The 24627-nt window shown below is 36.6% G+C and overlaps 1 protein-coding gene across 5 annotated transcripts in view; it reads left to right on the top strand.

The window, feature by feature from the left end:
- LRCH1 (leucine rich repeats and calponin homology domain containing 1) overlaps positions 1-24627 on the top strand; it is a 180032-nt gene that overhangs the window by 69016 nt on the left and 86389 nt on the right. For all 5 annotated transcript variants that reach the window (XM_016142295.2, XM_016142297.2, XM_036228603.1 and 2 more), the window contains exon 2: positions 20521-20665. In XM_016142295.2, the coding sequence (XP_015997781.1) occupies positions 20521-20665 (145 nt within the window). The remainder of the gene's footprint in view (positions 1-20520; positions 20666-24627) is intronic.

Raw genomic sequence — 24627 nt, 5'->3', positions numbered from 1 at the left:
GGTAAAATTAACGAGGTGCGCAGTGATTTACGGAAGGCGTTTAGAAACTCTTCCCTCTGGAACTGCAGGCTTTGGGGAGATCTAGTCTTCCCTGGCTTTCTGCAGGTCCCCTTCCCCCTCACGTCTGCCTCCAGCAGGAACTGTGCTCTTGGAGCTGGGAATGTTCTGTCTGCAGGCCACTAGGAGACCTCAGCATTGGGATGCCCCCTCCTTCTTCTCCCTGAACTCTTATTTTAGATCAGCAATAAAGATTTGAGGCTTTTCGCAAGCTTTCAACTCTGAGGTATTTTGAAAAACTGTAATTTTGTTTGTTCTCTGCTGTATGCATGTGGTTTCTTAAAACTCAAATGTGATTATTTTCTGCATCCTTTCCATAGCAAACACTTCCCCCTCAACTACAGGCTCCGAAAGTGGTTTCTGGAGTGAGCTTGGCCTGCTGCCCCCTTGGAATGCTTACTGATAGTAACTGTGTCTACTGCAAACAACTTCTGGCAGTTTTGAGGCTATGTGGGTGGGTGGATGCCAGCTTTGTCTTGGGGTTCGTCCCTCACGTGTTCAGCAGGCAGATGTGCCCAGCGCATCTTTTCAAGCTTTTCCAGCAAGCCATGCAGTGCTGTTGAGTTACTGTGAGATTTAATTTGAGGATGGTGAGGGGTGTTGTCTATAAAATAAGACTTTGGGTAGTTTCTACCCATAAAATAGCAATCTGTGGAAGATCATTAGCATGTAGCATGGACTCTGAAGCTAGATTACTTAGGTTGGAATCCCAGCTTTTCAACAATTTTTTTTCTAGTTATTTTACTGTTTTGTTTTACTGTTACATTTTTTATCTGCCTGGAATTAATTTTGGTGTAAAGACTCAGGTTTGGATCTAATTATTTATTTTTTTAATGATTTTAAATGATTTTTTTTTATTGTGGTAAAACATACATAAGTAGAATTTGCCATTTTAAACATGTTTAGGTGTACAATTCAGTGGCATTAAGTACATTTACAACTTTCCCACTTTTGAGCTGGGTGTTATAGGTCAGATTATTTTACCTCTCTGTGTCTTGGTTTCTTCATCTGCAAGTGGGGATAACATGCCCATTAAACTTTTATGAGATTGCAAATCCATAGAGCATACTCGGCATGCCGAGGACACAGTGAGTGCTCAGTAATGGTTAGTAGCCATGATGACTTATGGTATCAACCGGCCTGCATTTGCTGGTTAGGAACCATTGGTGAGCAGGTACCATATGTATGGTGCTTGTATACGAATGCATACCTGGTGGCAATTATTGCCTGCTGAATCAGAATGTGAATTCTAGAGAATTCTCATTGCAAACACTGAATAATTCTGCATTATTTTGTGTCCACTTTAGCATGGGACTAACATGCAGGTTGAACTTCAAGGGGGAAAAATGTCTAGGATTTAGATTTTATACTGTTTGCAAAACAATAACAAGAAGGTAAAAGATAGTGTGTCTTCAACTGTAAAGCATCATACAAGAGGCCTAAAGAGATTTCTGAATATATTCCATGAACACTATCTCTTTCAGAGCTTCAGATGAAAGCCCTTACTTAAAAAAAAAAAAAATGCAAGCAACAATTATTTGCTATTCATGAACCCTAGATGAGTAAATTGTGTTACCATATTGAGAAATCTGAAGAGAAAAAGTGTTTTGTTTACATTTAAATCTTCTAGAAATGTTTGAAAATAATAACCCAATTATATATATTTTCTTAAATAATTTAGATAAATCACATTTTTATTATACTTTCTAGTAAGTGATCATGAGAAACAGTTTCTATTTTATTATCAACAGTCATTAAGAAGTGTCCAACTAGATCTATAAAAATGATGCAGAAATAATCTGAAACAAATAAATTATTTCTAGCTTTAAAATTCATGTTCCCACAGTGGAATATACTGTATTCAGTCACCATCACAAAAATGTCTTTCTTATCAGTGCTGCCCTAGCTAAATGAGAACTTTAAAAATTGGAAAACCAGACACTTGGTAGACAGTTCACTCTTTGTTTCATATTTTTGGGCTAAGGAAAAAAAATGCCTGAGGAAGTATTTTTGGAAGGAGTCAGACTTCTCAATTACCTTGGTAGTTTAGCCCATAATATTTTTGTTGTTTTAGGAATTGATAATGCCCCTAAGTATAACTAAAAGAATATTCATTTCTAAAGCATGGATTATGATTGGTTCCTAAAAAGTGAGTAACAATGTAACCATTAAATGCCATCATCATATTACACATGCTTGGTTAGGGTGTCAGTATAATACCCTCATCATTATTGAATCATCTAATAAACATGGGACATAGTGCTGTATTGGGAATAACACTGGATTTTGGGTCAGGAAGTCCGAATTATAGGACTTTGACCAGAGATAGCCCTTGGGCCATGGAGCCAAGCATTTGGGTTTTAAGAAGTTGTGATGGGAAAGAGAAAGGCATTGGCTTTATGGTAGCAGCTGGTGGAAGGTTCTTTTCCTAGCTCACTTTCTTTCCTCATTTTTCACATTTTTTCTAGGGTGACATCATGTGTGGCCTCTCGTTTATATGCTGATGTCTTCCAAATCTGAATTTTAGCTGACTTTTCTCATGGGGTCCAGACCCACAATCCAGTGGCCAACAGCCCCACTCTACAAGGTGCTCCATAGCTATTTTAAATCAGTGTTTCAGAAACTAAACTCATTTTGACTCACCTTTCTCACCATTACCCACAAATCTATTTATTTTCCTGCATTTCTTTTGAGCAAGTAGCGTACTTCCAGGCATTCACCCAAGTCAGAAACCCCAAGATGCCCTCTGCTCTTTCTTTCTCCTCACTTTCTGTATTTAACTGATCACTAAACTCTGCCAGTTCAACCCCATAACCATCTCCCCTGTCTGTGCCCTCCTGATGATGGTGGTGGTGGTGGTGGTGGTGTCCATTCCTCCATGTCAGCGACGTTTGCCTTTCTTTAGGTGCTTCTTTCTTTAATAACTGGTTCCATGGATCCCTGCTGAAAGTCCATCCCATGCGCCCGAGCCATAGTGTCAGTAGCAGTTTCTCAAAGAGCTACCCTACTCCTGCATTCTTCATCTAGGCTGGCCTGTTTGTCTGGAGGGAATTATTCACTCTGCCCCTGGCAGTCTCCCAGACACCTGTCTGGGGCCTCATCTTACAGGTCAATGTCTCTTTGAAGCCTTTCTCAGCCTTTCAGACTGAGTTGATATTTAACCATGCTGATAAATCTAGATCTAATTCAGTTACGTTTTATTTTGTTTAGTTCTCTGCCTCCCCTGTTGGCCTCTGAGTAATTGAATCTTAAATTCATATTACTCCATACAGTATCTATCATGGCATGTCTGGCTCATTAGACGATATTCAGTAAATGACTGTGTGAGTGAGCGAACATGTGGATGGTTCTTCCTGGGGTGGGAGAGGCTTGGGAAGATGCCACACAGCCCTTGGAGTCTCCCTCCAGGGTCTACGACTTACTTTTTGCTGATCAGACTTACACGTTGTGACTTTGCTTGGCTCTCCCCAGTTTGATATGTGCTCTGGGACCGAAGCTACAAAATATAAGACAATGTATTTTTTTTTGTTATCTCCAGATTGAGCTTTATGATAGGCCAAGGTACTAAGAACAAATACAACCAATTAACAGTAATTATACACATTTCTATCAGGCATCTTTATGTACTACGGCCATCCTGGTGGTCTCACTTTCAGTTCATGACCGCAAACTTCATGTGGCCTGCAGTGACACCTGTCACTCTACATTTTCCTAGTGCAGTCGCATTCCCACTCTCTTATTGACTACCTCATACTTTGTCTCTCCTTAAACCTTAACATCTGCCCCATCCTTCACTCTCAGCCGTTTGGGCTTGCAGGCAATCAGAAGGGAACTTCTCTGTGTAGACACCCCCTGTCTACTCAGTTATACGTAGATGTGCCCAAATCTGCTGCCTTGCTTCCTTTGCTAGAGAAGAACCATCTTTCTATAGGAGGCCACTTTCTCTGTTTGAGCGCATGGTCCCCTCCCCTCCCACCTTCTTAAGAACATCATTCCATCAACTGTCTTTTTTTTCTCCTCTGTATCATCAGTTTCCCCTTTTCCACCAAGTAATTTCCACCAGCGTACAAACATGCTGCTGTTTCTTCCCCTAATGCCGTGTCTCCTCCAGCTTCCATTCTGTTTCTCTGCTTCCTTTTATCACTAGGCGTCTTGACTTACCTAAAGTCATTGTGATCTATTCCTCTCCTCTTTCCACTCTTAAAATTAAAATAATAATAATAATGATTGTGGTAAAATACACATAAAATTTACCATCTTAACCATTTTAAGTGTAAAGCCCTGTAGTAAGCACATCCATTTTGTCGTGCAGCCACTGTTCAGTACACTTTCATCTTGCAGCGCTGAAACTCTATACCCATTAAACAATAACCCCCCATTCCCCCAACCCCCAGTCCTTGGCTACCGTCTGTCTACTTTTTGTCTCTATGTCTCGAAGTAGTCCTTCCATTCCCTCTTGAACCCACTTTTATTGATCTTTTGCTCTTGCATTTCCCCTACACTTCTCAAGTCACCTGTGACCTCCACTTGGCTAGATGCAACAGTTATTTCTTGGTCTTGGGCTTATTTGACCCAGCAGCAGCACTAGGCACAATGGATCCACTTCCTCCTCCATGAAACACTTTCATCACTTGATTTCCAGGAAACCATACATCTCGGGGTTTTCTTCCTTCTACAGAGAACACTCCTTCTTAGTCTCCTCGTTTCCCCACTATACATTATAGCCCCAAGACCGAGTGTTTGACCCTCTTCTCTTTTTTCACCGAATCCCTTGGTGATCTTATATACTTGTCTTTAGTGTCATTTATACTCAGATAACTCCCCCATCTGTATCTCCAGCCTGGACTCGTCTTGAGAGCTCTAAATTTGCACACGTACCTATCTGATATCTTCACTTGTATAACTAATAGGCATCCTGATATTATCATCTCCAAAATGAACTCTCTGTCTTCCCCATAATATTGACTTGCAGGCTTCCACATCTCAGGACAACTTCTTTCACTTCCTGAAGCCAACATTCGAAGTTGTATTTGGCTACTCTTTTCCTCTCAAACTCATATCCAATCAGCAAATTCGATTAGTTCTACTTTCAAAAGATATAACCTGAATCTGACCACTTCTCATCACTTCTATCCTACTACTCAGGCCTACCCATGATCTGATCTTGCCTGGATTATTGTAGTAGCCTCCTCACTGGTCTTTCTGCCCCTGTCTCTGTTTTTTTTTTTTTTTTTTTTTTCTCACAAGCTAGTTTCAATACAACATTTAGTAAGAGCCTTTTATGAGGTTAGCTACATCCTGCTCAACACCATCCAGTGGCTGGTAAATGTCAAGTCTTTTCAATAGTTTAAAGCCCTACATGATCTCTTACCCCATAGCCTCACTGGTCTTAGTTTCATATTTTCTCACCCTCTGCTAGAGCCACACAAGCTTCCCTGAGTTCCTGTTGTGTGTCACTGGACTCCCTCCCACCTTAGGGCTTTTCCTTTTGCTGTTTACTGTGGGGGAGGGGCCTATCCTTTCCATGTTCCTGTGACTTCCTCTCTTCCTCGGCTCTTCACTCCAGAGACCACTTATTTTTTAATTCTCTTGATCACCCTATTTAAATTTGCCATCTCTTCCTTCATACTTCTTATCTCCTTTTTCTTCTTTTTTTTTCTCTCTAGCCTGCGGGCCCCACACTCCCACCCCATCTAACATGCTGTATATTTTACCTATTAGTTTTATTTAGGTCACTCCACTAGAAGGTAAGCTCCAGAGGGCAGAGATTTTGCCAGTACTCAGTGCTGTGTGCCTGCTGCTCAGAACTATTCTTGGCACATGGTGGGTGAACAATAAGTATTTGTTGAGTGATTCTGTAGAGAAGAAGCTTTGCCAGTCAGAAAAGCATAGTTAATTGTCCATTTTCTTCTCTTAAAACTATAGCCTTCATTTAAAATTTAGAGTTTTCATTTTATCCAAAAAATAAAGCTGAACTTATTCCCCAAAACAATGTACCTTATTTTCAAAGAAGAATATATGGACAAAATCATAATGTCAGCTGCTCTGAACATTTTTATACACTTAAAATGTCATTAGTGGTAAAAAAAAAAAAATATTTCCATTATGTACAAGAAAATAACTATGGACTTTCAAGTAGACTCACAGAAAATTTTTCTTATGCATATTAAATATGAAATTAAATATAAAATATAAATACCATGGCTTTAGATTTCATTAGTCATATCTACTTAAAAATATCACTGGTAAGGGAGGAGGTAAAAAACTGGCATAGAAGATAGAGGCTCTGTTCATCCCTCTGGCAACCAAATCAAAGTTGTGATGGAAACAAGGAGCCAGCAGCAAGGAAAAATCACCTGAGATCTAGAAGAACAAACCGTACAGCTAGGGAGAAATCCAGGAAATCACCCTGCAATGGCAGAAGGTAGGACGAGGCGAGGACGTGGGGCTGTCTGGTCTCAAGTGTCTGAGGCTACGGCAGCGGCAGACACCTCTTAAAGGGGCCGTGTCCATGAGCAGACTTTAGCGGTGACAGACCTACTCACTCTGAGCGCCAGTGCCGATTTGGCTGCACAAAGGCGGCACCAGGGAGACATTGTCAGGGAATGAGGACCAAGGTGAAACTCGCTCTGTACAGAAGTGCGGGGTATTGTTCCCTGTGGAGCCTTCCCTGCTCCCAGTGCATGGACACAGTGCAGTGTTGCCATAGCCGCGATGTCATCAAACTGGGTAACAGAGGTCGCTCCACCGAGAGGATTCCCTGAAACCCTGCCTCCCCCAACTCGCAGCCCCACCCAAGCCACATACAGGTGTGTTCTCAGCAAGTCAGGTGCTCCTTGCTGAGACTCACACTGGAGGCAGCCTCGTTTTTTTCTGGTGTGGCCTTTTGAGGCAACTATAAGTACAGCATCTGTGGATTGTTTGCCAAATATTGACAGGTGGTCCTGGAGGGGCAGAAACTTGAGCTAAATTCGGCCTGCAGCTGAACCCTCTCAGGACTGTGCCCCTGGACACCTACTTCACAAATCCACACTGATAAGACCGGGAGACTTAGGAGCTTTACTTAGTATATAGAAACAGACGTGGACAGGCAGCCAAAATGGGAAGACAAGCAGAAGCCATATGAGAGAACAGAACAGATATCCAGATATAATGGAGTCAAGTAATCTAACAGATGCAGAGTTCAAAACATTGGTTGTAAAGATGCTCACTGAGTTTTTGGGAAGTGCAGATGAATTCAACAAAGAGATAAAAAACATTAAAATGGAAATGGGAACCAGTCTAAAATGAAGAGCACATTATCTGAGATGAGAAGTATATTAAATAGAATAAACAAAATGAATAAAGGAAGGGATCAAATGACCTATTTAGAGGAGTAGAAATCCAAGGACACCCAATCAGAATGGCAAGAGAAAAATACCAAGTCTATAAAAATATTTTAAGGCGCATATGGGACACTTTTAGGGGTCCAAATATCCACCTGATTGGCATACCTGAAGAAAATCAAGATGTTGAACAGCTGTTTGAAGAAATAATGATGTAAAACTTCCCTAACCTGGTGAAGGAAATGGACATAAAACCCCAGGAAGATCAGAGAATTCCCAAAATCAGGGATTCAAAGAGGCCCACACCAAGACACACATAATTAAAATAAATACACAGAAAGAATATTAAAAGTGGCAAGAGAAAAACAGTTATACCAGAGGGTAGAGGGAATGAGGAAAGGAGAGGTAGATGGGGCAAATGGGGTCAAATATGTGCTGACAGAAAGAAATTTAACTATGGGAGGTGAACACACAGTGTAAATATATACATATATGCCTTACTGTTAAAGTGTACAGCTGAAACTTATTAGATTTCATTAACCAATGTCGCCATAAAAAAAATAATAACAAACACACAAACAAATAAATAAATAAAAAGAAGAACTGAAAAATGATCATTAACAAAGGTTTGCAGGAAGCAAAATGACTCTTCTCTGTTACAGTGTCTCCATGGAGACAAGAATGAACCTAGATAGCAAGAATAGGATAGTATTTAAAAAAAAGAAATAAAAGGAAAATCTTTTGGAAAATGTTATAAAATATTCTTTAAAAAATAGAAAAATTAACAAAAGCTTTGGAATATAAAGCTCGGATAATCTAGGAGGAAGACCCATGGGAATAAGAAGGAAGTTGATAAACATCTGATGTCTGAACATTGGAATAATTTTGGTAAACTGCAAAATTTATTGGAGCAAAATTTATTGGACCATTTAAGAATTGGAAACAGAAATACAGAAAACCAAGCAAGCAAGTAAGCAAATAACATCACTAAAAAGAGCACTATACACCAGAATACAAAAAAGAATGTTTTAAAGAAAGCAAACATACTTGCAGAACACAGCTTGGTTTAGTGCAGTCATAACATGTTAATTAAAAACCTATTAGCTAAAATTATGCAATAACTACATTGAAAGAAAGAAGGAGAAACAGAAGATGATTAAACCTTTGTGATCAATAGATAAATGGATGATTCATGAGCAAAGAAGAAAAAATAATTTATCTAAAAATATGGTGATAAATACCAGGAAAAAGATGCTACAAGAGATGATAGTGGTCCTCTGAAATGAGGGAAGGGGAATTGTGTGTCTAGTTAGTACACCATGTATTTTAAGTTAATTTTAAAGATAAAGTTGTAGGCCAAGAAATAGTTGCATTTGTAATGTGGTTCATAATGTATAGAATTATGTACCAAAATTAAAATTTTTAAATGTGAAATTTAAATTTAAAATGAAAATAGAAAAATGGAAAATGTAATGAATTTGAGCTTTTTATACCTACCTTTATAATTTCAGTATTTGTTTGTATTTATGTATATTTATTTTAGATAGTTTTCGAAAGGCATATAAATAGAAGAATAAATTAAGGAATAGAGGAACAACGACAAAAAAGAAAAACCGATAGTTACCTACAAGGAACACCCGTAAGACTGGCAGCTGTTTTCTCAAAAGAAACTATGCAGGGTAGAAGGGCTTAGCACAAAATATTTGAAGCGATAAAGACTCAGAATCTACAACCAAGAATACTTTATGCAGCAAAGCTATCATTTAGAGTTAAAGGACAGATAAAGAGCTTCCCAGACAAATATAAGCTAAAGGAATTTATCACCACCAAACCAGAATTACAGGAAATGTTGGAGGGACTTCTTTAAGAACAAAAAACATGTATCAAAAACAGGAATAAAGAATGGTAACTACATTCCTAACAATAAGTACCCCAAATGGAAAAGAATTAAGTGCTCCAACCAAAAGACAGACTGGCTGAATGCATAAGACCCCTACATATGCTGCCTACAAGAGACTCATTTCAGATTAAAAGACACAGACTAAAAGGAAGGGGATGGAAAAAGATTTTGCATTTCTTATAATTATGTTTAAGAGTAAAAAGCCTCTAAGTGAGCCTTTTAGAGGTCTTTTGAAGAGGAATTTTCCACTCAAAAGGCTAACCTTATAATCAGCTCTTTGTTCTGCATCTGTGGATATGCTTGCCACATAGGCCGAAGGGTAGGGTGACCTTGAAATTAACTAAAGACTCATCCTTCCTTTTGCTTGTTCTGTCTAGATAACAGATGTATTGCCTGAGTTCTTGTTTGAAAATCTCGGGCTCTCTGACTGCCTGTAACCCATAGCAACTCCCGAGGTCCGTAACTGCTTGAGGACAAATTAACCAATTAGCCCATGCCAATGAAGTCCTATAAGAGCAAGGTTGCCACTGAGCTCAGGGCCCAGATCTTCAGAGTGCTAGCTCTTTTGGGACCACCGGGATAATAAACTTGAGTTCTCCAGCTCTCCGAGTGGTGTTTGGTTTCTTGCCGGTCTGATTATTCTTCAACATTTCAAGTAAAATGATTATACTTTGGGACAAGTATTTTTTTTTCTCCCACATCTATGTTTGTCTGAAAATTTTATTCTTTTGCAGGTCTTGGGATAGGAGAGGTATGATAAAGTAATCAATTTTTGCTGTCAACATTTCAATAAATGAATGTGTTCAGTAAAAGCCACCTATACATAATTTCCTCTTTGGTACTTTGTGTCCTTATGGTTATCATCTGCTAATAAAATCACCTGGACAAGAGTATACTCTATCATTATATACTTTTTGGCCTTTATCAAAACTAATTTCTATTTCTTATTTCCTCCTTAATCTTTGGAAAGGGAAATCATCAAACCAACTTATTTTTCCATAATACAGAATTATTTATTTCAAATTCTTTCATCTATAATTTGTTATCATGAGGCATTTGTATGTATGATATGGTTCATGTGCTTGTCAGTTGAATTTGAAGCTCCTTCCCAGCCCAGGCCTAAATTTTTGCTGCAGATATTCAGAACCCAGCATTAGCTAACATAGTGAATGCTTCAGTCTATGCCAGGCACTGCTATAAGGACTTTATCTGTAGCATTTAATCTTTTCAATAGTTCAGTGGGGCTGGTATTATTATTATTATTAACATTATTATTATTATTATTATTATATTACAGGTAAATAAATCGAGGCATAGAGAAATTAAGTAATTATTTACAAGAGCACACATCTAAATGGTGGGACCAGGATTTGAACTCAAGCTTCTGACCTAAGAACCTACTTTTTTACTACATTCATTCAACAGATATATGTTAAGTTCTTACTGTATACCAGGGAACTATACAAAATCCCAATCTTCATAGAACTTACATTCTGGTAGGGAGAGAGAGAAAATTAACAACAATAATACATGAACAAATTACATGCTATGTTAGAGGTTATCTAAATGCTAAGGAAAAAAGAAAATGTCAGAATAAAGAGGTTCGGACGGCTATGTTGACATTTTAAGTAGGTGGTCAGGGAAGCCCCCATTCATGTTGAGGAATTATTAACAAATCTCTACTGTTTGACATGATTATTGTTGTTGATGATCTTTTAAGCGTTGTAGCCTACCATTTTGACTGATTCACTGAAAACTTTTAGGAATCCGCCTGTTTAACCCTGAAGTGCCTGATGGTCGAGTCAGCCTCTGGGCTCTGCCTCACTGCCTGGAGCAGCACCCCCTCCTCCAGTGCAATTCCAGATGTGCAGGTGTCCCGGAGTGCCCCGCCACCGGCCCAGGGTGCATGGGGCTGGATGGGGTAACTGTGCCAAGAGAGGAGTGGGGCAGTCAGATGCTGGAGACATTGAGGAGCAGATGGGGGAGTTCAGGAGGGACAGAGAGACAAAACCAAGATCCTTCTAGAGGAACCCCTGGCTTTCTTGGTCAAGAGGGATATGGGTTGTACAGACAGAGCAAGTGGCCCCAGACCATCCTTTCACCTAAGGATTATTTCTGAACAGTGCTCCCAGGAGGGACCAAGCAAGAGGGTGGAGATGGCCAGGCACAGAACGTGTCTCCTCACTATTAGGGAAACACCAGGTCCATCTTCTTGTTGGTGGGTCTGAGTTTAGATTTACATGTGGAAGGTAACCATTTTGTCCAGTTATTGAGATATGATTAGTGCTAATATTCTACAATTAAACTTTCATTTGGTCTTGCTGAAACTGCATGATTTTGACTTGCAAGATAAGGTCTTCTGACCAGAAGACAAGATGTTGCAGATGAGGGTCCCAGCTGTCCTGGTCTGTCAGCACTTCTGTTCTGTGGCTGTGGTGGCTGATAACTCAGGATGTTGTTGCTGGATGTTGATAGATGTTGAGCCAGCCCTCATCCATTTCCTCCGGAGGCACCACTTTCCTTTTTTATACAAAAACAACATTGTGCCTTCAATGGTGCTGACTGCACACGAGATTCCACTGACTGTTTTTCTACCTTCCCCTGCTTATTTTTATTCATTTGGCTACTTTATTTTAGGGATTTGCTGAGCTTGTTTTGGCCGTGGCAAAATTTATTGTTTTATTTCTGGCTGCACTTTTATTTCAAGCAGACACAGGAGGACCTGGTTCTGGGCTCTGTTTTGCTGCCAGCTGTATTTGCACAGAACTGTGGTGTACCCCACTCCCCAGGGCAGGGCTAGGCCCCAGGGCGGGTTTTCAGCAAGGAAGGAGTGGTTAGAAGGTGCCAATGACACATGCTCTTTCTGGAGAAAATATTGGGGACCTGGTCAAAAGTCACTTTTCGTACCGAGCTCCGGAATCATGCAATGCCTCCAGACCAGGCATCTGAAATGGTTTGCCTTTTTTTTTTTTTTTGCAAGAGATGCCCATGAGAGCAACTGATTTCCACTGGATTCCCTGAATCAATAACGCTTCAGAGTAGAGCTTTGGTGTCATTTCTGCTGGTTGAAATTCTTGCCTCTGACACTCAGCAGTGTTATATAACCAAAGTTTGTATACTCCATGTTTTAAAGGCCAAAACTCAGAACATGAGGGTTTGGAGTAAGATAAGGTTTACTGATTGAGATGGCCCCAACCAAGAAGATGGGAGCCCTAATGGTGCCTCACATCCATCTTGTTTGCTGGACCAGGTCAAGGGTCTTTAGGGGCGAGAGGGAACAGGTATGCAGAAGTGCTGGTGGGACAAGTTTTCATTGGAGGGGACCTTGGAACTTGGTCATTATGGTAAAGGGGAAGGGAGGTCAACACTGGATCTTTCTAGACGACGGCCCCCTGGCTCCTGAAAGAGTTTTGGTGTTCAAGTTCCAGTTAGATCCTAGTCGTGTGTGTGTGTGTGTGTGTGTGTGTGTGTGTGTGTGTGTGTCAGGGGGCTGGGATGCAAGACTTTGGTTCCAGGTACAGCTAGAGGTCAAAGTTCTCCCTTCTGCACATGATTTGTCTACATGACCTGTGGTCCTGGTGTGCTATTCCTGAAAAACAACTCAGGACCTGATCAAACAGGATAGGACCATTTTGAGGTAGTTCTGTGGTTACAGTAGCTCTGTGTCCTCAGGCAAGTTATCTAACTTCTTTGGGCTTTAGCGCCCGCATGTAACTGGGAATGGATAATAGCATCTGCCTCACTAGGTTATGCTGAAAATTCAATAAGGAAAAAGCGTAATTTTTTTTAAGAACATAACCAATTTATAATATGTAAAACTCCATTCCAGATCAGATGTTTTGTTGATCTGATTGCAACAAAAAGTAGTTGAGGATAAAATTAGAAGAATCAAATCAGTTAGCTCTGTGTTGGCGCAGATTTCCTTTCTCAGGACACATGGTAAAGTACTGGCCTCCTGTCCCAATCAGACCCCTCCTGGGCCCCACCACTTGCCCGTAGGAGATCGCCGCCTGTTGGTGAGTTTTTATAGGGAAAGCTGAGAGGTTGTATCATCTACTCACCCAAGGTTTCCCTTAGAATACAGGGAACCGTGATGCCCAAGTCACACCCTAAAATTTATGGCTGTGGGCCCTAGGCTTCGGGATTTGTAAAAACTTTCCAAGTGATTCCAACAAGATCGAGAAATACTAGGCAGATGTTTTATTTAGGAAAGTCACTCATAAGCCAGTTTGTTAATACCTCTTTCTGTGTAAGAGCTCCTGCCTGGGCTCCGTCCGCCTTTCTGAGGCCGCGTGAGGGGTGCTCACTGTGTGCGCGTTGTGAGCAGCCTGTTCCCTTACAGCTGTTTTTAATTACAGCTAAGTCCTATAGATCTGACTTCCACCTCTTTATCTTCTTTTTTTTTTTTATGTTTTAGAGAGATGGACGGGATCTTATTTTATTTCTTTGCTTTCAGCTAACAAAAATTTTTGAACAAATTGGTATGTCCCTTTTTTTTCTTTTTTACTGTCTGTAATTGTGTTATCTACTCCAGTTTATGAAAGTCAAAACATCTTAATCCAGATTGACTTCCCTTGCCCATCTGGGCTTCTTTCCCTTAGTGGGTTAGTGGATGCTCAAAGGTACAAGGTGATTTCTACATTAGCCTAAATAAAGCATAGAAAAGCAAACATGCCCATTTTTCGTACCCACTTTCTCTCTTCTAATAATAAAGTTAATTGAGAATTAAATGATACAGACAAGTAGGGAAATGTAAGTCATGTGTTTAAAAACCCATTTTGATACTTCAGTGAAACAGAGTGCTTATGTGAAGTTGGCATAATTAGCAATTTAAGCCAAAGTTTCTACTTACCAAGCTTCATATAGCCCAGTATTTACCCCATCAGCTGACATGTTTTCAGTACTTTCTTTCTTAAACATAGTGTTTATAACATTCTTACTCTCTGAGTCTATGCACAGAATGTGTTGACTTTACTTCGATTGCATTTTGGACAAATAAAGATCCAGTAAAGCTGTAACTGCTGTATCTTCCTAGTAATCTAGCTTCAGGACACATCATGGTCTTGCTGGCCATCATTCCATGAAGTGGTCTCGTGTGGAGAATTCATTCAGGCCTTACAGTACGTCTGATTCTTAGTTGTGAATAAAATGACTTACCTCTGTGACTTTGGGCAAGTCACATAAGCCAGCGGTCTCCAACCTTTTTGGCACTAGGGACCAGTGCTCCTATGATAATCTAATGCCTAATGATCTGAAGTGGAGCTGAGATGGTAATGCTAGCGCTGGGGAGCAGTTGCAAATACAGATGAAGCTTTGCTAGCTCGCCCACCGTTCAACCTGTGCTGTGCAGCCTCGTTCCTAACGAGCCCCAGACTGGTACAGGTCCGCAGCCCAGGGGATTGGGACCCCTGACATAAACTCTCTGAGCCTACTTTCCTCATCTTTAGATTGGTGGTAATACTGCTCCCTGTTGTGGTTTAAATGAGACAAAACTCCACATGTAGTGGTTGCCATGATGGAAATCTCAGTGAATGGTGACATTTACCCAACTGGATTTTAGCTCTTTATTTATACTTTTTTAAAAAGCATAATTTGAATATTCTGCCTTATGATTCATTCTGGGTTTGCCTCATTTCACCTTTCAAGTGATAACCTCCTTGAAAGTAAGCATATGTGTTTTCATTTCTGCAGAAACCATGTACTTAGTGTATGTTGATGAATACAGCAGCAATTCATCATCTGGGTAATTAACCTAAACAAATAAGAAAGGAAAACTTTTGTTTTGTTTTTCAGATCTGTTTTTATTTGAACAATGCTGATCTAGGCAACTGCTTTTATATAGGCATTGAAAGAGTTTAAGCTATGTGTAGATTTTGTAATACAGTTACTTCACCTTTCATGTAGAAATTGAAACACACACCTGAACAATGGGGGCATAGTGCAAGGTAAAGTCTCACCAACTCAGCGGACATGGAGGTCTGTTTATTTGGCTAGCTAGGTAGGCTCAGGCATAACAGATCCCTATTGTTTACACCTTTTAACTTTATTTATGATGTGTAGTCTGACCTCTTTCAATAAAAGGATTCTTGAAAAAATACATATAGAATAGCACAATTAAAACAAAGATTTAAATAGGAGAGATCAGATAAACAATTTAAAATGAAGGGAAAATTAAGGTTTTACTAGATGCGCTTTCTTTTCCTCTTAGCAGGCGGGACTACTCCCATCTCTTCAGAAGCGCGACCAGAACTTAGTATAGCTCCTGCTTCTGCATCCAAGCTAGACTACTAGGGAGGAAATTACAGGGGAAGGAAAAGGGCGAAAGTTTCCCCTCAAATCTGGAGATTGTGGGAGAGAGCAAATAAAATCTGTATTGTAAACAGTAATGAAAATATCAGACTCACATACTAATTAGAATGTTATTCAAGCATTGTTTTCTAGTAAATTGTTAATAATGATGCTATCAGTAAATTTAGCTCAGAATTGAATATTAGCTTAATTTGTGAGCTATTTTACAAATTTTTCTTCTATTATTACATTTTTTTCCAAGTTTGAAAACAGAGCACTTCTAAAATTCAAATTATATGATAGAATATAGATTCTACAATGAAATGATAAATTCATTAAAAAGATGTGCCAATATTATGTCGGTTTATATTTTATAACTTTTTATGATATTTAACTGCTACCATTGATTATTATGATGAAACATAATCACTTAGATTCTGAATACTTTTGACAGAAAATACTTGAATTCCAATTACTTTTTACTTACTCACAGAAATCTTAGATCTGAAAAGAATGTTAGAATTCATCCATTTGCATGTACTCTAATTTTACCTATTAGGAAACAGGGACTTCGAAAATTGAGTAACTTTCTCAAATATCTCAGGTGGTTGTAGATTTAGAACTGGTCTTTCTGCTCTAAGATTGGAGTGGTTTCTATGATTAATTTTGTTGTCCTAATATCTTTTAAAAGGCTTGTAGTTATGTAACAGTATTTCTACAAAAGCCCTATATTTTTTGGTTTAAAAAGTATTAGTGATACCGAAACTAATAAAAACATTTTTATTACTTAAAATAATTATTGAAACATATAACTTGATAGTAGAGTTCTAACAATTCTCAGGAAAGATAAAGTTTTGAACGTAAACTGGAATCTTGGTGGAATTTTCTTTGAATTGAACCTGAAGGAAACCACACACATTAATTGTTCTGGGCAAATTTCCAGCATTATAGCACATGAAGATTGCCATGTCTTGTAAAGAGTTTTTGGAGGAATTAATGCAATCAACTTATAGAATTTTTGTCTGTTTAGGTTCTAAGCATTCACGAAAGGAAGCTTACCTCAGTATTTCCCTTAATTTAGTATGTGGAACTTCACAATCTTCTATGGCCTTCTAACTTTCTTTTTAAATGAAATGAAATTATTTATTTAGAGAAAGAATAAGAATGCTGGTGGAAGTTCTTTAAAAAAAGGAGATATGTATATATATATGTACAGAAATTATTATAGATAATACATATACCTATATAATCTATCTCTCTATATATTCAAATGAGCAATGCATTCAAATTCGTAAAGGTACAAAAGGATCTACAGTGGGGGATCTTTCTCCCACTCTGTCCTCCCAGCAAGAAATCCTCTCCCCAGAAAGAAGCACTTTAACAGTTTCTCCTGTAGCCTTCTAGAGATAATTTGTTTAAACTTAAACAATTATGTAAATATTCATATAACAGCACAAATACTGTATACGCTGCCCTATACCTGGCTTTTTAAAAAAATGACAATATATCTTGGAGATTGATTGTTCTATATCAACACATATAAAGCTCCTTCATTTATTTTAATGGCTGCATAGTATTAGCATTCTATTGTAGAATATAATGTTTAAGATCACATTCTATCACATGACATATTATTAATATTATATTCATATTTATTGATTTAATTTTGATTTATTTATATTTATCAATATCATAGTAATATATAACTAGATCTTGACTGATATTTAACTTGCTTTCTGTCTTGTGCTATTTCAAACTACATTTAAAAAGATGTCATTTACACATGTATGAGTTTATCTGTATATGAAACAGATTGCTAGGTCAAAGTATATGTACATTTGTAATTTTGATAGATTTTGCTAAAATATCCTTCATTTACATCATCATATCCTCAGTAATTACAATATGTTTATCAAACTTTTTGATATTTACTAGTCTAGTAGAAGAAGAATACTTTCTTATGTAGTTATAATTTGCATTGCTCTAATTCGAGTGAGGTGATCATTTTTTCATAAACTTAAGAGCCTTTTCTGTGAGTTGTCTGTTCGTATTTTTTTTCATTTATTTGTGTTTTTTTCGGTATTATTATTATTGATTGTAGAAACTTTATATATATATAAAATATTAGACTATTGGGTTTAAGAATTGTAGGGTTTCTCACCCTGCCCCTCATTCCTTTATTGTCATTTCTTGGGGGAGGAGGGGTGCAGTTTTTGTTTTAAAATGCAATAAATTTTGTTTTTAATATATCGGATTTTTATCAGTCTTGCTTTATGCCATTTATAGATTGTAAACACTGACTTCCCATGTATTGTTTCACTGCTGTTATGGCTACACTTTTTACAGTTAATCATTTGATTCATCTAGAATTTATTGAGGTGAAGTAAGATTGTTGTACTTTTTTTTTTGGCTGTTTCAGATGGCCGTCCAGTTTTCTCAAACTGTTTACTGACCTTATCATATCATATCTTTTTCCAATTGATTTGAAATGCCATTTTTATTGCATACTTCATTTCCATGTCTTTGTATCTTTGACCTATTTCCCAATTTTGTAATTTGTTCCATTGACCTTCTCATTTGCCTACCACACTGCTTTGTGATGTTTTTAACGTCTAAGAGAGCTGATTCCTCTCAGAGGTCCTCTTTTTTGAGAGATACCATGCTAATATTTAATAGTTATTTTGCCATGTGAACTGTAGAATCAACTTGTAACTTGTATAATAACCTCAACAGATTTTTTAAAATGTATCCTAGAAGTATTATTTTTTTAAAAATTGGCAGTGTATCAAATCATATAGCTTAGAGAGAATAGACACATTTTTGATATTGTCTTCTTTTTATAATGATAAAATATCTTTTAACTATCTTGTGTTTTAACTCTTTTTGTGATATTTTCTTCCTGTAAACTTTGCATATGTCTTAAGATCTTCTAGGTGTTTTAGTCTAATAAATTAGATCTCTTCTGTTTTGCTGATTGTGTGTGTGTGTGTGTGTGTGTGTGTGTGTGTTAAGACTATTGGTTCAGTATATTAATTTTCTACCCTGTACCTTTTTACATTTGTAATAATTTTTCTGTTGATATTTTTGGATTTTCCAGGAAAACAATCATATTATCTGTAAGTAATAATAGTTGTGTCTTTTCCTTTCCAGTTTTATTTTTTTATTCATTTTCTTTTTCCACATCTTTGGCTAGTACTTCCTAAACAATAGTAAACAGTAGTAGAGATATCTTCTCTTGACTTTAATGGTAACAGTCGTTCATGAAAAAGCAATAAATAAAAGCATATTCTCTCTCTCTCATTCTCTTTCTCCTATGTAAATTATATAAGGAAATGTTCAACTATTTTTTGTTAAACAATTGCATTAAGAATGAATATAAGTGTTCCAAAACTGATTTATGGTGATGAATGCACTACTTGGTAAAATTACTAGATGGCATTGATTGGCACTTGAAATAATTCAGTTTTAGGATATATAAGCTATGCCTCAATAAAATTGTTTTTTAAAAAAAAGAATGAATAGAGTATTTTATCAAATAACTTTTAAGTATATGTAGAGATGATCATGTGCCCTTTGAATTTTACTCTGCTTACATGGTGAATTGTTTAAATCAGACAAAATTCTTATATTCCTAGAATAAATCCTACTTATTCATAGTATGCTAATCTTTTTATGTAGTTTTCAATTTTGTTTGCTAAGTATTTAAGAGTTAACATCAGCACTTAGAAAGGTGCCTCATTTGTAGTATCTCTTTTATGTACTTTCTTTGTTGAGTGATGATATCTATATTATAACTTACTGTTTAAATAAGAGTCTGGAAACTTTCCTTCTGTTTTCATGGTTTGAAATAGTTAAAATATTATCAGAATTGTTTCTTTAGAATTTTTTATAATTCCCCTCTAAAGCCATCTAGGCTTGTTTTTGTTTATTTATGAATTTGTTTGTTGGAAGGACAGTCAGGAAGGTAGCTCTTTGATTTTTATTGCATTATAGTATTGACCTATTTAAAAAGTTCTCTGTGGCTTTTTTTTTTTTTTTTTTTTGGTATGGAGTATGGTTTCTTAAGTGTATGTATTATTTACCAAACATCTTCAATTCATACTGATTGTGTGCCCTCCTAATCAAGGGTGAGGCCGTCTGTTATTGTTGAGTTATTATTTTTGAGAGTGGTGGTTCTTTTCTTATATTCAGTGTTTGATGATATTGGACAATCATGTCTTCCATTCCAAGATTAGACATTAAGTACTGTTCTATAATTTTACTGTTGAGATTGTGATATTATAAACCTTAATATATGTTTACATTGCTCTGTAGACCATTATTATCATCTTTAGCATAGTTGGCCAAGAGAGCCCAGTTTTACTATAGGTCAAACAGCAGACACCGTGTTTGTCCTTAACGGATGTAACAGATTTATCTCGCTCTTGTACTCATAGGCATTCAGTAATCCTGAACGAAATATTTGTTCAGCATCTTTTGTGCGTTTGCTTGCGGAGGATATGAAAAACATATTCCAGCACATGTTACAAATGCAAAATTGAGTTAAATATTGAGGTAAATATATGTATTCATATATATTAAAGGATACAGCTTTACGTACTTGTCTAGGGGGTAATGACTCTGAAATAATTTTTAGATAAAGGTACAGTAAATATTGATTCAGTAACCCTTATAACTGGCCTGAATTTACAGATTATTTTAAAGGGCTAAAACTATTTCAGCAGTATTTTTGCTTTTCCATGTGACTTGTGCTAATATGGTAAGAAATGGAAATCACAATACCATATTAACAGTGGTGCAAAAAATGATAATGTTGATCGAAATGTAGGTTATAGTGTTTATTTTAAAACATGGTAAGAAAAAGGTATGATGTTTGGTAAAATTATACTGGGTTGTGTTGAAGGTTTATTGACAAAGTATTCTTTTTTTTTTTTTTTTTTTTTCTCATAGACTTATCTAAAAACAGACTGGTTGAAGTTCCAATGGAATTGTGCCAATTTGTATCACTGGAAGTTCTTAACCTATATCATAATTGTATCAAAGTCATTCCTGAGGCCATCGTTAATCTGCAGATGCTGACCTACTTAAACTTGAGGTAGGTTAACTATAAAGGTTGTAATAAAATTCAATAAAAATATGCTTTTATTTCTTATTTTTTGTCTCCTTGCAATTTCTGATCACTCTTTGAAGTAAATCACACAAAGATCATTTTAAGAAATCTCTTCTATAATACATTTGTAGTACCATTGATATTGTTTTTTTTTTGTGCTAGACTTTTCTGAATGTCAATAACGATGTTTTTGTTTTTTAAAAAATAATTTTTATGGCATCATTTATACTTTTTGTCTCTTTTGTGCTTAGAAGTTTGTTGGTAAACTGTCTTCAGGTATTAAGGTAGATTTTGGAGGAGGAAGGCAAAGGAAGTAAAAAAGAACTTGAGTGTTGGGATGGTCTTTGGGAGTTATTGGTGCCATTGGATTTGCTGCCTAGTACTAATTGAGCCTGCTCACTTTAGACCACCTGAGAAAGTTCAGGAGGAGCAGTGAGCAGTTCCAGGAAGACAGAAAGTTTTCTGTCTTTGTAGCCCATTAAATTAAGACAGTTTTTGCTGAGGATGGGTCACTCTCTGATTATACACAATGCAATGTAACTAATTGATGCCCCTGCGTAGCCCTGAAGTTAAGAAAATCAGCTTTTTAGGGCATAGGTTTTAGATTTTGCTGCTGTGACTGTCAACTGCACTGGCTAGATTTTGGCTCCTTGTCTCCCAAGTCTCATTGACTCACATTTGGGGGGTCAGGAGAGAGAGGTAAATGTGTTATCAAATCTATCTATACTATAAAAATAAGATTCCAAAATTCAATCCTGAGCATAGCTTTCACTCATGTCAATTGCATTATCTTGGTATGCAAAAGATAGCACCTGATTAGTGAGGTTTGTGCTGTATAACAAATGTGCTGAACTTTGAAGTGAAAAATTCCCAATGAACCAGGTATAGCATTAATTTATGATAGATAATAATGTCAGTTAATTTTTAGTTTTTTTTTTTTTTAATTGACCACTGAGAATTAGGGGTCTTCGGCTGCTTTCTTTGCAGTCAAGAATAGGTTTCCATTGCATTAGGAATGCATATCTTCTTCCTTGGGAGTGAAAAACAATCCTAGTTATGTTTTTAAGTGGCCTTGACTTCTTTTTGGTAAATAAGATGTAGGTTACTATTAGGATAATCTAAATAATCTATCTAACTTTCATTTGTCTTGGTTTTTCATTCACTGACTATTTTGAGTTTTGCTGCATAAGAACAAAGCAAGTTGTTTCTGCTATAGCAGAATGTTAATTATCTTGGAATTACCTGATGGAGCCAGTATAGTGGTGTCTATAGATTTTGGTTCACCAAATCCTTAAGACATCTAGATGTCTAAACCCAGGTAGGGGAAATATTCTAAGAACATATTGGTTCATTTACTTTACTTACCTACTCCTGTCCTACTGTGACATTTTCACCTCTGTCAGTCCCACATGCAACAAGAAATTTAACTTTGCATTGTTATATTAAGCCCATTTGCACTGAGAAACTTTTGGGTATAGGTGACATTTTTCTTCTTGGATGGTAGAAACTATAAAATCCTACAACTGCTAGGTAATGTAATCTTAAAATTTATATTATGCTTTAAAATCATTAATAAAATTGGTTTTGATATGATTATTTTTAATTATGTTGAGCCTAATTGATAGTAGAATAATATTGCTATCTTCAGATGATAAGAAGAAAGAATATAGGAAATATAAATCTCAGATTCTTTAGAGCAAAAGCAGAGAGAAGTCATTGAACTGATGATAGCTGAAGAGGAACTATGAGGTACATTGTAGACAGAGTTTGTGATGAATTCCTAGGTAATGGAAGGGAGAAAGAAATAAAGAGATCTTTAAGCACCCAACTTTTTAAACTTTGTTTTCTGTCTATAATTGTTTAATTGCTTGTTTGCCTCTATCTTTCTACCCATTTATATAGGTCATTTATTTTTTTGTTTTTCTTTGTTCACATAAGCTACTTTAATATTACCATGTTTTAAGACATTCTCTGGTGTTAAATCGTGACTCTCTAAAAGAATTGATAACTAAATAAAGAACATTAGGAAAAAATATGTCTCTTACTTTTTAGAGATATTGTATACCTTCTAACGACTTTGAAAGCCAGGGACTGTAATATACATGTATAATTATTTTTGATATCTTCTGTCAAATTTACTTCATGAACATAAATGTGTAACATAAAATTTAACATAGGGCAAGCTTTGAAGTGACCAAGAGAAAGTCATCTTGTTTATTTATTTATAAGGCCTTTAACACCTATTTGAATATTGATTTAAGTTAAAACATGTCTTCTAGGAAATGGAGTAATTGAGTAATTTCTCTGTTTAGGAGTGATTTGAGGGGAACTCTTATATTCGTCTAAAAGATTTACTTGTAGCTTATGAAATAGTAGGCGATTATTATATATGTTTATTGTCAAATATGTAATAATTACTAGAAAATACCAATGGCATCTAATTAAATTGCAAGTCTTCTAAGATGTTGAGTAATATCCACATGATAGTGGTGTCTGTGTGAGTTCTTCCTGTTCTCAAACTACCACCCCACTCCCAGCCACCCCTAAGCCTATAGCCAGGTGGAATTTAGAATATTGTGCTTGTGTGTGATCATGACATTATGTCTCGTTCGCAATGACCAAAATCAGTCATTGTGGCTTTTTCATATCTTTTCTACCCCTCATGAAAATTAAGTCAACAAAATAAATGTATTTTTTCTCGGGTGTGATGAAGAAGCATGGGGGACTTCTGTTGCCTGTTGGCCTTTGGAGGAGAGGCTGCCAATCCATTCACTTGAAAAAAAAACAAAAACAAAAACAAAAACAAAACATGGAACTCAGGATATTGCAAACATACTGCCTTGTAGAAGAACTTCTGGGTTGCCTTCAATATAATTTATTTTCTGTACTAGTTGTTAATGGGATATTATGTCAAAGAAAAAGCTCATATTCTAGACAGAAGTTGTCAAATCATTACATTATCACTAACTTAGATAAAATGGGGAAGTCTGTATAAATTTCAGAAAATTAAATACTATAAATTATTTTTGAGCAAACACTTAAGGTAGACTAATCAAATATAGTACATTCTGAAAGAGCTTGAACAAATAGAGAAGTTCATTAGATTTTAGGAATAAGTACCAGAAAACACTTTCTTTTCTGTAGTACTTATAATTTTCCCTCATTTCTATTAACTAGAAATAAAAAATTGTTAGGTAAAATAGTGCAGAGAAGCTGCTTTTCATATTTTCATAGATTTCATGTTTCCGATTAAAACTAAACATGGTCTCACTGTTTTAAATTCTTTCTCTTTTTAATAAATTTCATGTAGAAATTCCTAATTTTGTATGTTTCAAAGTAGAAGAGATGCCATATGAAGCTACTTTGAATTTATTGGAAACATTTAAAATTGATTACACCCTCTGGGATATGTTAGGTACTCCAGCAGAGTAAACAGTCATAAATATTTGATGTTGATGGTGATAATGATGATAACGAAGATGATGGTGGTGGTGATGGGGATATATCACTGCCTACCTACCTTCTTGGCTGACAGGATCTCTCAGTGATGTTATCTTTAAATGTCAAAAGGCTGCTTCTTGCCAGGAACCCAATTTCTGTCTTAGACTAGAGATGAGTTTTATTAGCACATGTGAAAAAAATCTTCACTGTTACATGCTGTTAAAAACACTTAAGTGATAGAAATGTCATGTTTGTGGAAAATATTAATTTATTCCTGTTTATGTAGCCTGTGTTTGAAGGATCTGGGCTTTTAATCTTCGTTTCTTGGTGTCTGCAACAATAGTGTATGTTAGTTTAGTATATGGTCCACTGTGTCTCTTCCTGTTATAAAGGGGCTTAATCCAAGAAATGTGGCCAAGAACAATAAAAATGATTAAGCAAGACTTGTTCCTATATAGGAACAAACACACTTAACCTGAGTTACACAGGAAAGCCTCACAAAGTTT

Source organism: Rousettus aegyptiacus, unplaced genomic scaffold (genome assembly GCF_014176215.1).
Source record: "Rousettus aegyptiacus isolate mRouAeg1 unplaced genomic scaffold, mRouAeg1.p scaffold_m13_p_11, whole genome shotgun sequence".
Lineage (NCBI taxonomy): Eukaryota > Metazoa > Chordata > Mammalia > Chiroptera > Pteropodidae > Rousettus > Rousettus aegyptiacus.
This window is presented reverse-complemented; position numbering and strand designations above follow the sequence as displayed.